General features: G+C 42.9%; 1 protein-coding gene across 1 annotated transcript in view; it reads left to right on the forward strand.

Moving 5' to 3' along the window:
* Nucleotides 1–13,051, forward strand: part of Tnfrsf19 (TNF receptor superfamily member 19) — a 51,237-nt gene extending 38,186 nt beyond the window's left edge. Inside the window, exons 6-9 of the mRNA XM_042685498.1 lie at nucleotides 8,850–9,014; nucleotides 10,124–10,249; nucleotides 11,064–11,166; nucleotides 12,625–13,051. Of these exons, the coding sequence (XP_042541432.1) occupies nucleotides 8,850–9,014; nucleotides 10,124–10,249; nucleotides 11,064–11,166; nucleotides 12,625–13,051 (821 nt within the window). The remainder of the gene's footprint in view (nucleotides 1–8,849; nucleotides 9,015–10,123; nucleotides 10,250–11,063; nucleotides 11,167–12,624) is intronic.
* Nucleotides 13,052–15,558: the final 2,507 nt, after the last annotated feature.

Consider the following 15,558-nt stretch of genomic DNA (forward strand, 5'->3'; position numbering starts at 1 on the left):
CCCCCTCTCTCATCATGCTAGCTACCCTAGGCAAGTACTACAACACTGAGCCACGCTAAAGCCTTTTCCTCCCTCATTAAAAATTTTTTTTACTGTTATTAAAAATGTGGTATACAGAGGGGTTACAGTTACATAAGTCAGGTAATAAGTCAGTTTCTTTTTGAGCAATGTCACCCCTTCCCTCGCTCTCTTGTAGTTTTTTCCTCCCATCCCCACCCACAAGTTGTATAGTTCATTTCAACATAGTGTCTAATGAGTACCACTGCTGCATTTGTTCACCCTTTGTCCCTTACATTCCCCAAGACAGACAAATGAACAAATAGACAAAATGAAAAGAAAACTAAAAACAACACAGAAAAAAAAACCGTTTCCATTTCCTAGAATTCAGCTAAAGCCTTTTTAAGAAAACTGAGAGCTATCACAATTCATTCAGAATTATTTCCATAAAAATTAATATTAAAGCTTATTTATTTATTTATTCATATGGCCAACAATTTTTTTTTACTGGAAATACATAGAAAAGTGGCTACAGCAAACTTCTCATTTTCTGAAGATGTTAAAAACACTGGCTGGAGCCCAGCCTTAGTGCTCATGCCTATAATCCCAGCTACTCAGGAGGCTGAGACTTGAGGGTTGTAGTTCAAAACCAGTCTGTGCAGACAAGCCTGGAAAATTCTACCTCCAATTACCCAGCTAAAAGCTAGGAGTGAAACTATGGCTCAAGTAGTAGAGCACCAGCCTTGAGCAGAAAACGTAAGGGAGAGCACCCAGGCCCTGAGTTCAAGCCTCAGTACTGGCATGTGTGCACATGTGCATGCTCTCTCTCTCTCTCTCTCTCTCTCTCTCTCTCACACACACACACACACACACACATACACACACACAATACCCTTTCTCTCTAAGTGTTCCCTGAAAAGGACCTGGATGAAGAAAGTACAGTATAAGATTATAGCTGGGCTGGATTTGTAGCTCAATGGTAGAACATGCATGAAGCCCTGGTTTCTATCTTCCCACACTGCCAAAATAAAAATAAAAGTACAAGCCATCGCTGGGTGCTAGTGGCTCACGCCTGCAATCCTCGTGACCCAGGAGGCTGAGATCTGAGGATCCTGATTCAAAGCCAGCCCCGGCAGGAAAGTCAATGAAACTCCTCTAATCAACCACCAGAAAACCAGCAGTGGGGCTGTGGCTCAACGCACTAGAGACAGCACCCGGACTCTTGAGTTCAAGCCCCATGACCAACCAAAAATTTAAAAAAATCACACATTCCCTTAGTACCCACAAGAGACTGGTTCTAGGCTGCACACCTCAAACTCCCAGAGTTCCAAATTCCAAAGTGCACAAAGTACACACCACTTTTTTTTTTGGGGGGGGGGGGGTGGTGTCCGGTCGTGGAGCCTGAACTCTGGGCTGGGGCGCTGTCCCTCAGCTCTTCAGCTCAAGGCTAGCACTCTACCACTTGAGCCACAGCGCCACTTCCGGCTTTTTTCTTTTTGCTTATGTGGTGCTGAGGAATCGAACCCAGGGCCTCAGGCATGCAAGGCAAGCGATCTACCACTGAGCCACCTTCCCAGCCCAGTGCACACCACTTTTATCAATGCTCCTACCCCTACGCCCCACCCCTGGGCCTCTTGTCAACATGGATGGCCTTCTGCGAATTTGAGACCTTATGGACCAGGCCAGGCTTGAGAAGAGCCCTGAGCTCCAGAATTCCACATGGATCCTGGCACTTAGAGAGTTAAGCAGCATCTACAGGCAGAACAGGGAAGGCACTGGCCCAACTTCCAAGTCTTTGTTCTGGTTCCCAGATGGCAATCCTGTCTTGGTCCCATCTGAAGCCTGATTATTTTTGAGCTTGTTCTTCCTCTATACAGATGTTCAAAGCCATAATAATGTATTTCTTCAATGATGTCTTTTCTCTTTCTTGGGGTAGAAGTTTAAAAGCTCCATTGTTTCCTGGGTCAAATAAACTCTACAAGACCTTTGTAGGTCGATGGGAATTATACACAGAAGCAAACACATCCTTGAAAGCCAGATTTTTTTTTCAACTTTATTGCCTTGGCTGAAAAATGCTGTGGATAATCTGTTGCCATTTGTGGCTTGTAGGGCTTTTTTTTTTTTTTTTTTTTTTTTTGGTTTGGTAAGTGTTAATTAGGATATTTACAGTAATTATAGCACAAAAAAGCTCTACATATAATCCATGCAGAGATAAGAGGAAGGTGAAGTAATGAGTTCAATCCTGGTATAAGATAGTGGCACTGGGGCTGGGAAGGTGGCTCAGTGGTAGAGTGCCTTGCATGCCAGAGGCCCTGGGTTCGATTCCTCAGCACCACATAAGCAAAAAAGAAAAAATGCCTGAAGTGGCGCTGTGGCTCATGTGGTAGAGTGCTAGCCTTGAGCTGAAGAGCTGAGGGACAGTGCCCAGGCCCAGAGTTCAGGCCTCACGACCGGACCCCCCCCCCCAAAAAAAAAAGATAGTGGCACTATTTGCATAGTCTTGGTCACCCCTTGGCTGTGGGTAATGGTGGCCTGATGGTCAATGGTCACTTTCAATCTCACCAGCATTGCCTATGGTAGTTTCTTCTTCCTTCCTTCCTTCCTTTTTCCTTCCTTCCTTCCTCTCTTCCTTTTCTTTCTCTCTTTCTTTCTTTCTGCTTATTTTCTTTCTTTCTTTCTTTTGTGCCAGTCCTAGGCCTTGAACTCAAGGCCTGAACTGTTTTGCTCAAGGCTAGTGCTCTATCACTTAAGCCACACCTCTACTTCTGACTTTTTAGTGGTTCATTGGAGCTAAGAGTCTCATGGACTTCCCAGGCCAGCTTCAAACCATATTCCTGCAATCTCAGCCTCCTGGGTAGCTAGGATTACAGGCATGATGTGCCTGGATCACTGCTTAGTCTTTCTCTGACTTGACTTACTACCAGCTTGAATTGCTCAGGCAACACCCCAGTACCTATCCACAACTCTCTAACTCCTATCTCTCCATTCTCTCCTCCTACAGGTCCCTACAGATTTGCTCTGTCCTCTCTCAGGGCTGTTCGGGCATTCTTTCGTCCTATATCCCTTTACTTTAATTTAGCATTTCTATCACATGAGGTGCTTATTTTAAAAAGTAAAAGACTTAAAAAAATTTGTTATAAAGGTGATATACAAAGGGATTACAATTATGTCAGGTAATGAGTGAATTTCCTTTTCTACACTATCTTCCCTACCCTCACTCTCTCCCAGTCCCTCATTCCAAAAAAAGACTCTTATTTTCTTTTTCTTTTGTGTGCCAGCACTAGGGCTTGAACTCAGAACCTTCTTCTCTTACCTTTTTTTACTCACCAGTAGGGCTCTCTACCACTTGAGCCACAATCCCACTTTCAACTCTTTGCTGCTTCATTGGAGATTCTCACAGACCTTTCTGCCCAGGCTGACTTTAACCATGATCTTCAGATCTCAGCCTCTTGAGTAGCTAGTCTTACAAGTGTGATCCATTGGCTCCTGGTTTGTCTACTGCTTTAGAAATCCTGTTTCCAAATCTTTGAAGCCTTCTTCTCTTCTCCTTCCTTTCTGCCACTGCCCTTGTTCTTTCTGAAGTTCATGGATACAACCCTCTACCTGACCTGGGTCCTGCTAATCCAGGGTACCGAGAGCCCTACCGTGACAACTCTGATCCAGGAGCGTGCCTGGCTCACACAAAACTTTATTGGTTGGGAAGCTGTGTCCATCTCCATCTGTCTCCATCTCATTTTCATTTTCCTGTATATCACCTCCTTATATCTCTGCCTTTAAATATTACCTGTCCATATGATGGAACAGATTGCAATTTGGGGGTAAAAGGGGTAGGGACTGCCACATGATTGTAAAACCAGTTAAGATCTGCAAAACTAGATTTGTTAAGATTTTATCTGGTAGCAGTTTGGACTTCTTAATTATAAGTAAATCGAAATGTAAAGATTAAACAGAAATTACATTGCATATTTAAGTCATACACAAAATAGGAGCATATTAAAAAGGGATGGAGATAACTGCCCTTCATGCCTGTAATCCTAACTACTCAAGAGGCTGAGATCTGAGTATTACTGTTCAAAGCCACCCTGAGCAGGAATCGGTGAGACTCATCTCCAATTAATCACCAAAAAAAATTTGGAAGTGGAGCTATGGCTCAATGATAGAGTGCTAGCCTTGAGCAAAAAGCTCAGGGACAAGATTCAGGCCCTGAGTTCAATTTCCAGAACTGGTACACAGAAAAGAGGGGAGAGAAATTAGCAGAAAAGAAGGCAGAGAAGAAATCTGTATTTTCTCATACATACATTTGGCCAGTTCTACTGTCAATATTTCTGCAAAATAAACACAGTAAGAAGGACAAGGCACAGGGCCTGTGGTAATTCTCTTTGTGACAAATCGATTTGACTTAGTTCAGTCACAAAAGGGGATACAGCCACATAGGCAAACACCTTCAACATCTGGAATACTAACTTGGGAAGAAAACTCCATTTGGAATAGGAAGGGAGTGGCTCACACCTATAATTCTAGCTAGTTAGGAGGCTAAGATCTGAGGATCACAATTCAAAGCCAGCCAGGGCAAGAAAGTCCCTGACACTCTTAATTCCAATTAACTACCAAAAAGCTGGAAATGGAACTGTGGCTCAAGTAGTAGAGCACTAGCCTTGAGCAAAGAAGCTCAGGGACAGTACCCAGGCCCTGAACTTCAAACCCCAGGACTGCTACAAAAAGAAAGAAGAAAAGAAGGAAGAAAGGAAGGAAGGAGAGAAAAAGAGAGAGAGAGAGAGAAAGAAACAAAGACAGAAGAGAGAGAGAGAAAAAGACCAGGTACCAGTGGCTCATGCCTATAATCCTAGCTACTCAGAAGTCTGAGATATGAGGATCTCCATTCATAGCCAGTTCAGGCAAGATAGTGCATGAGACTCTTATTTCCAGTTAATCACATAAAAAACTGGATGTAGAGCTGTAGCTCAGTAGTAGAGTGCCAGCTTTGAGGAAATAGAAGCGCAGGGACAGGATCTCATCCTCCTGAGTAGCTAGGATTACAGGTGCAGCCACATGTACCCAGTCACATTTTTTAATAGGTATGGGCTACAGATTGAGGCACAAAGAGAAAAATCGCATTTTGCAATTTTACCTATTTTAATAATATCTCTCTCAATTATTGAAACAATAACACCGAAGGAAGACTTACTTCTTTACATCTGTCTATGTCTGAATATTTGGTATAAAGTGGATTTAAAAAAACAGCTGTGTTGTTTACTAGCTGATTTCTTTGTGGGATATGTGGAATTCATAAGTTGAATGTTACCCTAGATACTTTTATTTAGCCAGTTTAGATTAACAAGATAAAATCTACCCTCTGGAACTATGTCTCAATTAAGATCGTAGAGAACTTGTTTAATAATTTTATTCTTACTAACAATCGTGGTTAGAAATAAGATTCATCAGAGGTTTTCATTTTGTTAAACCTTTCCTGGGCTTTGTGTGGATGATAATGGATAATATAGAAGATGATGGATTGAATACTGCTTGGAACAACTGGGAAAGCTAAAATACTTTAGTGAAGGAGAGGAAAGAAAAAGATGGACAGACGGACAGACAGACAGATAGATTTTTTTTTTCTTTCCACATGCCAGTCCCAGGGCTTGAACTCAGGGCCTGAGCACTGTCCCTGAGCTTATTTGCTCATGGCTAGTGCTCTACCACTTTGAGCCACAGCACCATTTCTGGGTTTGTTTGTTTGTTTGTTTGTTTGTGGTTAACTGGAAATAAGAGTCTCACAGACTTTCCTGCCCTGTCTGGCTTCAGACTGTGATCCTAAGATCTCAGCCTCCTCAGTAGCTAGGATCACAGACTTGAGCTAGTGGTGCCTGGCTAGTGAGAATTTTTTTAAGTCTAAATTGTGTGTTTATGGCTAGAATTTTTCATTGGTTGCCTGTGACAAAACAGTCACCAACAAACAAACCTGGAGTTTTCAAAGTGACAGGCTACACAGCTGGAAGCTAGTGTATCATTTCCCAGTGCTGATGGAAGCAGGTGCTAGTGGAATCTTAAAATGGTGGCTCACTCCTGTAATCCTAGCAACTCAGGAGGCTGAGATCTGAGGATCCTGGTTCAAAGCCATCCCAAGCAGGAAAGTCTGTGAGACTCTTATCTCCAATAAACCACCAGAAAACCAGAAGTGGAGCTGTGGCTCCAAGTTGTAGAGTGCTAGCCTTGAGCAAAAAAGCTCAGGGACAGTGCCCAGGCCCTGAGTTTAAGCCCTACAACTGACAAAAAAAAGAGCCTAGACAGAAAGCATCATTATTTCCATTACAACTGGATCTTCCATATTATATTTATTTAACATTCATCTAATTATACCTTTCGGATGTTAAAAATAACATCTCAAAACTAAAAGCTTCAAAGTCCTATGTTGGTTTTCACCATTGTAAAAATGACAGTAGCCTCCTTAATCTTAAGGATAAAGCAGGTTGAAGTTGTGCAACCATATTTATGTTTTAAATCAGGCCAAACCACATTGTATATGCTACCAGATTAAAAAACTTGATTTTCTTATACACAAAGTTTGAGCCAATTATCCTTCACGTGTGTGTGCGTGTGTGTGTGTGTGTGTGTGTGTTTGTGTGTGTGTGTGTGTGTGTATGTTTGTGTGTGTGTGAGAACTGTATGTAATATATATGTCTTATATATGGGAAGAACAGAGCATAAGATAGAAAAGAGAAGGAAAGAGAGGAGAAGGGAATGAAGGCAAAGAAAGGAAGGCCAGGGAAGAGGAGGAGAGGGAAGGGAGAACAGGAAAGGGGAAGAGAAAGGAAGGGGAAGGAGGAGAAAGTTAAGCATGTGATAGGGCTAACATTTAACTTCAGCCCTGCCTGTCCATGGTCCTGATTCTGAACATTTTATAATGGCCTTCAGAGTAAGTTTTGTCACAAAACAAGTAAACCACGCCAGGCCTCATGCTTGTTAGGCTAGTGGCTCTACCACTTGAGCCATGCCTCCAGCTTAGTACAAAATTTAAGCTCAGAAGACAATCCTCTCTTTAAAGTAATTGCTGAAGCACAATATTCAAGAGTCTGAGAGAAGTCAGTAATTGAATTGGTTGAAATTAGACATGCATTCGAATTCAGGAAAGGTAAAAGTTTCTGAAGAGTGGAATGTTGTTAAAAGTACTGTTAGAAGCCTGAACAGATTGAGTCCCAGTTCTTTTCAGGAATTCAATATATTTAATGATCTATAAACAGAAAATGTAGAACATTGCTCCAGGTCCTACTTAGGCCAGTTTCCCATAGCTCCCATCTTTATGTCTATATAACAATTAGAGCGAGAGCCAGGCTCTGGTGGCTCACTTCTCTAAATCTTAGCTACTCAGGAGACTAAAATCTGAGGCCCACAGTTCAAAGCTAGCCCAGGCAGGAAAGTTCATGAGACTCATCTCCAATTAACCACCAAAAAGCTAAAAGTGTAGCTGTGACTTAATTAGTAGAGCACTAGCTTAGAGCAAAAAAAAAAAAAAAAAAGCTTAGGGACAGCATCTAGGCCCTGATTCAAGCCTTAAGACTGGAATACTCACCCCTCATGTGCACGCGTGCACGCACACACTCACACACACACACACACACACACACACACATGTACACAAATTAAAGCTAATAATGATAAGCCCATTTTCCATGTGAGAGATGCTTATGGAAAACATGGTCATCAACCCATACATAGAAAGAAAGATCAGAATGCAGTTCCAGAGCCCAGCTACCCATCAGGACCCTGAGGGTTTTAGAGGTAACCAAATACCTTGTCTTACATAAAGAGTGAAAACAGAGTTAAAACTATATTAAGCTGGGTGCTGTGGCTCATACCTGTAATCTTAGCTACTCAGAAGGCTGAGGCCAAGAGGATCACAGTTTAAGGCTAGCCCAAGCAAAAAGTCTGTGACATGCCTGTAGTCCTAGCTACTCAGGAGGCTGAGATCTGAGGATTGCTGTCCAAGGCTGGCCTGGAAGTAGATTTGTGGCTTAACTGGTAGAACCTAGCCTTGAGCAAAAGAAGCTCAGGGACAGCACCCAAGCCCAGAAAAAAAAGTTTGTGAGACCCTTTCTCAACCAATAGCTGAATGTTGTTATATGTATGTGCTATTCCAGCTATGGTAAAAAGGATAAAATAGGGCCAAGTGCAATCCATGGTCCTGGGCAAAAAAAATAAGACTCTATCTCAAAAGTAACCAATGCAGAAAAGAGCTGGAGGCCTGTCTTAGGAAACCATGCCACCATGCCTGTTCAGCATACATGAGGATCTGAATTCAAATCCCAGTTATCCAACCCCTACTCCTAAGAAAACACTTGCATATTTTTCTTGTTCCTCTATAGACACTGCTATCTGAGAAAAGCAAAAGCAAAAGGGCATATTGGAGGCACTTTTAGTTACAAATTAATATAGCGGCAACTAGATGTCCTGAAAACGACTGTCCCTGTGCCCATTTTGGGGAGTTGGCAATTCCCTTCCCCCCAGGGCTACTATGTGAAGTCATACAGATACACAAATCAAACTGGCAGACCCAGATTTCTGCTTCTGTGGATCAAAAGCCCATCTCTACCTCCTGATACACGCAAGGTGGTGTACAGTATTGTGGGAACACTTCTTACACATTTTAGCATACATGGTGGGGATGTAGCATTGCAGAAATCTTCTAAAAGAAGAAAGTACTTGAACATCTTAAAGCCTATCAGGCTGGTTGGTTTCCTTGGGATTTTTGTTTCTGCCACATGAAGACTGTTTGCTGACAAGGCCTGTGAGCTTTGGTATAAACCTGCATTTTGGGATAGCCAAGGGTATAATGGTCCTATTTCTGTGCCTTTCAGGTACCAGCAAGGTCAACCTTGTGAAAATCGCATCCACAGCCTCCAGCCCTCGAGACACAGCCCTGGCCGCCGTGATCTGTAGTGCGCTGGCCACAGTGCTCCTGGCCCTCCTCATCCTCTGTGTCATCTACTGCAAGAGACAGTTCATGGAGAAGAAGCCCGGCTGTGAGTGCCAAGAGCTGAGTGTTTGCTTAATGGGTTTCTGTTGTTCTTGTTGTACAAGTAGTGGAACTTGAACTCAAGGCCTTGCCATTGATCCTTAGCTCTTGCTTTATCACTTGAGCCACAGCTCCACATCTGATCAGTGTGTGTGTGTGTGTGTGTGTGTGTGTGTGTGTGTGTATGTGTGTGTGTGTGTGTGTGTGTGTGTGTGTGTGTGTGTCCTGGGACTTAGACTTAGGGCCTAGATGCTGTCCCGAGCTTTTTTTGCTAGTGTTCTACCATTTGAGCCACAGCTCCACTTCTGGCTTTTTGGTGATTAATTGGAGATAAGAGTCTCATGGACTTTTCTGCCTGGGCTGGCTTTGAACTGAGACCTTGAGATCTCAGCCTCCTGAGTAGCTCAGATTACAGGAGTGAGCCACCAGTACCCGGCTTCATTTTGAGCTTTCTTAACACTTCTTTTGTATTTGCATTTCCATGTGAGAAGAAATGCAGACAGTCCTCACCTTACCGTAATTCAGCCTATCAGTTTCTCAGCTTTACCGTAATGGTAAAACTTCCAAGGTTTTGTTTGTTTGTTTTACTGTATGAGATATGCAATACTGCATTATAATAGGCTTTGCATTGCATGATTTGCATGTATTGCCCAACCACTGCCTAATGGAAATGTTGGTACATAGGTATGAAGTAGGCAAGGCCAAGCTACAATGTTCAGTTGGTTAGATGGTACAACTGTCTTCAACTTACAAGAAGTTATCAGAACATCAGGAGAAACTGTCATCGAAACAAACATTAAAATATTAAAGTGTAAAACTAAAAACCATTTAATGACAGCTAACTGTTTTCTTTAAAAAATACAAACACAGCAAGATATTGATGGCTTCACGTCTATAATCCTAGCGAGGGAAGCTGATAGTTGAGGATTGCATGCAGTTCAAGGCTAGCCTGGGCAGAGAGGTCCATGAGACTCTAATCTCCAATTAAACACTAAATAACTAAATAAATAATAAAAAATAAAGCAAGATGAGTACTAGTTCATATTATGATGTTAACTCAGGCTCCCGTTAGCGCAATTGTGTCCATTAACAGAATTCTCTCCTTCCCTCTTTTAGGGTCTCTGCGATCACAAGATATTCAGTATAATGGTTCTGAGCTGTCGTGTTTTGACAGACCTCAACTCAGTAACTACGGGCACAGAGCTTGCTGCAAGTGCCATCAGAACTCGGCCCAGACCTACGGTGAGTTTAGTCCTGACGGACTTGGCCCATTGGGTGGCCCATCACAGTGGACATGGCTTTCTAATGGCAGCAAGTGTGTGTGTGTGTGTGTGTGTGTGTGTGTGTGTGTGTGTGTGTGTGTGTGTGTGTGCGTGCGCGCGCGCGCGCGCCAGTTCTGGGGCTTGAAATCAGGGCCTGGGCTCTCTTACTGGACTTTTTCACTCAAGGCTGATGCTCTACTACTTGAAACACATCTCAGCTTTTTTTTTTTTTTTTTTTGTGGCTAACTGTACAAGTCTCCCAGACCTTCCTGCCTGGACTGGCTTCCAACCATGTTCTTCCTATCTCAGCCTCCTGAGTAGCAGGGATTGCATGCATGAGCCTCTGAGCCTGGTGCCTGCTCACATTTTCTTATTTTCCCCTTTTATTGTGAAAGAAAATCCCAGATAACATGACTGAGTTTTGTTCTTAAAATCTCTCTGGTCTCTTAATGTGAGAATGTTCTTTCATCTTTCTGGTGATGTCAAACATCACCAGACATGGATGTTTGTAAAAAAGATCAGACAGAAATTTTGCAGGATGCTCATCAGCTTCAGAAATCAAACTCAGATCAAATTCAGAAATACAAGAGAGGAGACATTATTGGCCTTCTCAGTGTACCAGATCAGCAAGCACAGAGTCCTTCTACCCTGGGCCTGGATAGGATAATCTGAGCCATTTAGTTAAGGAAGCGTCTCCCAGGTCTCTGCACTATAAACTTATTGCTGGCCTTGTAATTAATCAATGTGCTGTGGAGAGACTCAGACTGAAACTCACTCTCTGCTGGCTTTCGCAGGGCCTGTTCACCTGATCCCCTCCCTGTGCTGTGAGGAAGCCTGTGGAAGTCCCCGCTCAGCTCTTGGTTGTGGGGTGCATTTGAAGGCCGCCCCTCATGAGAGGTAACTGCACATTTGATGAACCATTTTGTATTTGCTTTTTCAGGGATGTATTCTACTGAGCTTTCAGTTTACATGGGAAAGTACAGGGGCGCTTTTTTGATATTTCTAGTGATATTGTGGGAATTGGAAGGGGAACAATCAGTTGTGGTTTTTTGTGGGTTTGGGGTTTTTTGTTTGTTTTTTGTTTTTGTTTTTGTTTTGTCTTGAACTCAGGGCCTGGCTAGTACTCTACCATTTTGGGCCACAATTCCACTTCCAGTTTTCTGGTGGTTATTGGAGATAAAAGTCTTATGGGCTTTCCTGCCCGAGCTGGCTTTGAATCACAATCCTCAGATCTCAGCTTCCTGAGTAGCTAGGATTACAGAACTGAGCCACCAGTGTCTGGTTTGTTTTTGTTTTTGTTTTTACTGTTCCTGGAGCTTGGACTTAGAGCCCGGGCACTGAGTCCAAGCTTTTTGTTCAAGGTTACTACTCCACTTCCAGCTTTTTGGTGGTTAATGGGAGATAAGGGTCTTATGGACTTTCCTGCCTGGGATGGCTTTGAACTTGATCCTTAGATCTCAGCTTGCTGAGCAGCTTGGATTACAGGTGTGATTACCACTGGTGCCCAGCCAAGAAGGGAACAATTCTTTGGCAGGAATTAGAAAGGACTCTCATGTTCGCTAATACCTAGTATCACTGTTTATATTTTTTACTGGTTTGCTTGTTTGTTTGCTTATTCTTTCATTCATTTATTATTTTTGTTGCTAGGAGTAGGGATTGAACTTTGGGCCTCACCCTTGCTCAGTTTCCTTGTTTGCATGGTGTTCTACCACCTGAGCCATGCCTCTAGCCCAGCTTATTTTGTTGGTTATTTGGAGATGGAATTTTGCAGACTTTTCTCCCGACATTGGCTTTGAACCATGATCCTCCAGATCTCAACCAGAACCTGAATAGCTAGGATTATAAGCATGCACACCTAGCTTGTATTTTTTGTTTTACATTCATGACATCTCTGTCATTGAGAAGTCATGTTTAACATGTTGCATACTGATGATGTAATATTTTAGAGTCCTAGAACAGCCATCAAAGAAACTTAGCTAAGACCTAGGAGGAACAGAGAAAGAAAGAAAGAGAGAGAGAGAGAGGAAGGAAGGAAGGAAGGAAGGAGAAAGCAAGCAAGCAGGGAGGGAGGGAGAGGGGACGGAAGGAAGGAAGGAAGGAAAGAAGGACGGAAGGAAGGAAGGAGGGAGGGAAGGAGGGACGGAGGGGGAAAATAGCTTTGACCTTGGAAACTAATAATGCCAGATGTAGAAAATCAGGCTTAAGATAGTAAATCACTACTGTCTGTTCATCAGTAGTCTGACTTACTACCTGCCAGTTGCTCTCTAAGACTTGAGATTATAGCAGACACACTGCATTGAAGTTGTATCATTTGTTGCCACCAAATACTCAAAGATCTTCTCTACGTGTGTTCAGAAGCACAGCCCCAATTGGGGAGGCGATGCCGGCTCTCTTTGGGACCCTTTCCCGGTCCACGTGTGGTGAATATTCCGACGCTTGGCCCCTGATGCAGAATTCCATGGGTGGCGATGACATCTCCTTGTGTGACTCCTACCCTGACATGACTGGGGAATGTCGTCCCCTTGATCCAGACAACGAAAACTCAGTATCTTTGGATTCAAACAGTCAAGAAGTGGTTGGGGGAGCTGTTCTCCTTTCAGCTCATTCTGGAAGCTTCTCAGGACCTACTGACTTCTCCAGATACAAGGATACAACCATGGACTCCACGCTGGCTCAGGATGCACTGACTGCTCAAAGCCAGCTAAGTCAGGAGGTTGGTGACACCATGCAGTTAACCACCCTGCCATCTTGTCAGGTGAGGCACCGGTTTGTGGTAGATTAGAATGTTCTAATTCAGTTCCCACCACAAAATGTGGGGATACTTGGGGAGGTTTTCCATTGTTCCTCATTTCTTTTTTTTATTGATGGTAGTGGGACTTTTGAACTCAGGACTTTGCACTTGCTAGACTGGTGTGCTATCTCTAAGCCACACCTCCAGCCCCGGTTCTCACTCATTATTTTGAGGATAGGATCTCACTTCCTTCCTATCCCATCCCAGACAGGGACTGAAAACAGTGTATCAAACTTCCCTCTCTATGAAAATGGCCTTACACGATTTTTTTAAAAATCCTAGAACCATGATCCTCCCAACCTTAACCTCTCCTGTAATAAATCTATTATGTAAATAAAAGAAGAAGCCCAGAATACATTCATAGATGAGGGAGAGGAGAAGAGAGTTGTTGTTAAACTCAGGTCTAAATAACCAGGCTGTGAATGGAGGATACTAGAGTATTGTGCATAAAGATATCACACGAGCCAGGCAGAGGGGACAAGCTCAAAGCTGGGCAGGCTTCGTGGCACACTACATAGCTAGAGGCAGGGGAGAGGCAGGGTGAATGGGGCACTTGGCTGTGTTTTGTCTGGATGAGGCTGTGCCGTTGCTGAATTTGCCTTCCTGCACCCTGAGAGCGGAGAAAGCTCTGGACACATACTGCTCATGCGCATGCTCCTGCATGTGCAGCCCCTCACTTCCTGCCACCGCACCGCCCCCCCCCCCCCCCCCCCCCCCCCCGCTTCCATGAGACTTTGCATATCAGACACATAGCTAACGTCAAAACATGGTGCAAGTGCAGGTGTGTTTCTTGTATAATCGGCTGCAAAGTAATCTAAATGTGCCATGTTTTTGTCTTCTTTTGAACTCCCAAGAAAGTTTCTAGAGAATTTATAGAAGCAGAAGAAGAAGAAAAAAAAAAACCTAGTTAGCTTTGAAGGGGAGAAAAATGTTTTGGTCTCCACATGGAGGAAATGAAGAAGAGATACATAAAACAAATTAAGCAAATAAACACAACCCACATACACTTGACGCCTATTTTTTTATATGAAAGATTGTTTACTGATGTTATTTTTGAGTCATCCCATAATTTGTACAACTTTCATGATGATAAAGAAGACAAAAGATTGCTTGAGTATAAGTCTCAACCAAGAACGGACTATGGCTGGCCACTAGTGGCTCAACCTGTAATCCTAGCTACTCAGGAGACTGAGATCTGAGAATCACAGTTTGAAGCCAGCCCCGGTAGGAAAGTCTGTGAAACTCTTATCTCCAATAAATTACCAAAATGTAAAAATGGAGCTGTGGCTCAAGTGATAGAGTGTTAGCCTTGGGTAAAAGAAGTTCAGGGACAGTGCCCAGGCCCTGCATTTAAGCCCCAGGACAGAAAGAAAGGAAAGGAAGGGAGGGAGGGAAAGAAGGGAGGGAGGGAAAGAAGGGAGGGAGGGAAAGAAGGGAGGGAGGGAAGAAAGGAAGGGAGGGAGAGAAGAGAGAGAAAGAAAGAGAAAGAACAAAGAGAATGAAAGAAAAAAGAGAAAGAGAAAGAAAGGAGAGAGAGAAAGGAGAGAGAGAAAGGAGAGAAAGAAAAGGAAGAGAGACTACTAGTTTCTGAAAAGTACTTTCTCTTCTATTGCATTTAATAAATCAGAAATATAGTGAATGAACTTTTAATGTTCAAAAGAAAATAGGAAGTGACAGCTACTACAAATCTCTATGGGGTATGGATGTCTTCTATCAAAGGACCAACCAAGTGTTTTGTTGTTGTTGTGTTGTTATTGTTTTGCCAATCATGGGGCTTGAACTTGGGGCCTAGGCACTGTTCCTAAGCTCTTCTGCTCAAAGTTAACTCTCTACCACCTTGAGGTACAGTTCCACTTCCAGTTTTCTGGTGATTAATTGGAGATAAGACTCCCACAAACTTTTCTGCCCCAGCTGGCTTTGAACCATGATCCTCAGATCTCAGTCTCCTGAGTAACTAGGATTACAGGCGTGAGCCACCAGCACCCATCTCAGCAAGTATTTTAACTCAACTTGCTTTATTTATTTATTTACAGACTACTAAGTTCACATTTCTCCCTAACAGGCTATTTTCCAAGACAGAGAACCTAGTTCCTTCTTCTAAAGAATTTCTGGTTTTTTGACTTTATAACAGAATTCAGAATTCAGGAAGGCACTGGAGTACTGATTGGGTGACCATACGTAGGAAGGAAGCCACAACAACACTTAAGTTTTTATTTGGTGAAAGGCTGTGATTTCTAACACACTGAAGAAATAAGTTTTAAATGTCTGAACGAGACTGACAATCAGCAGAAGAATTTGTTATTGAGTCATCATGATTGTTGTGGGTTATAGTTTCATCTTTTAAGTAAACTTGGCAAATAAGAGCACCTATGTGTTGAAATTAGAACGTTTAGCTTACTCTCAGAAGACAAGGTTACTGGTATATTTGCATTCTGCTAGATTCCCTTCTCGTCGATGAAGTATCAACTCATGGATCTAACTAATAACTACAGTTTTGT

The sequence above is a fragment of the Dipodomys spectabilis genome, unplaced genomic scaffold, assembly GCF_019054845.1.
Source record: "Dipodomys spectabilis isolate Male_0828 unplaced genomic scaffold, ASM1905484v1 ptg000095l, whole genome shotgun sequence".
NCBI lineage: Eukaryota > Metazoa > Chordata > Mammalia > Rodentia > Heteromyidae > Dipodomys > Dipodomys spectabilis.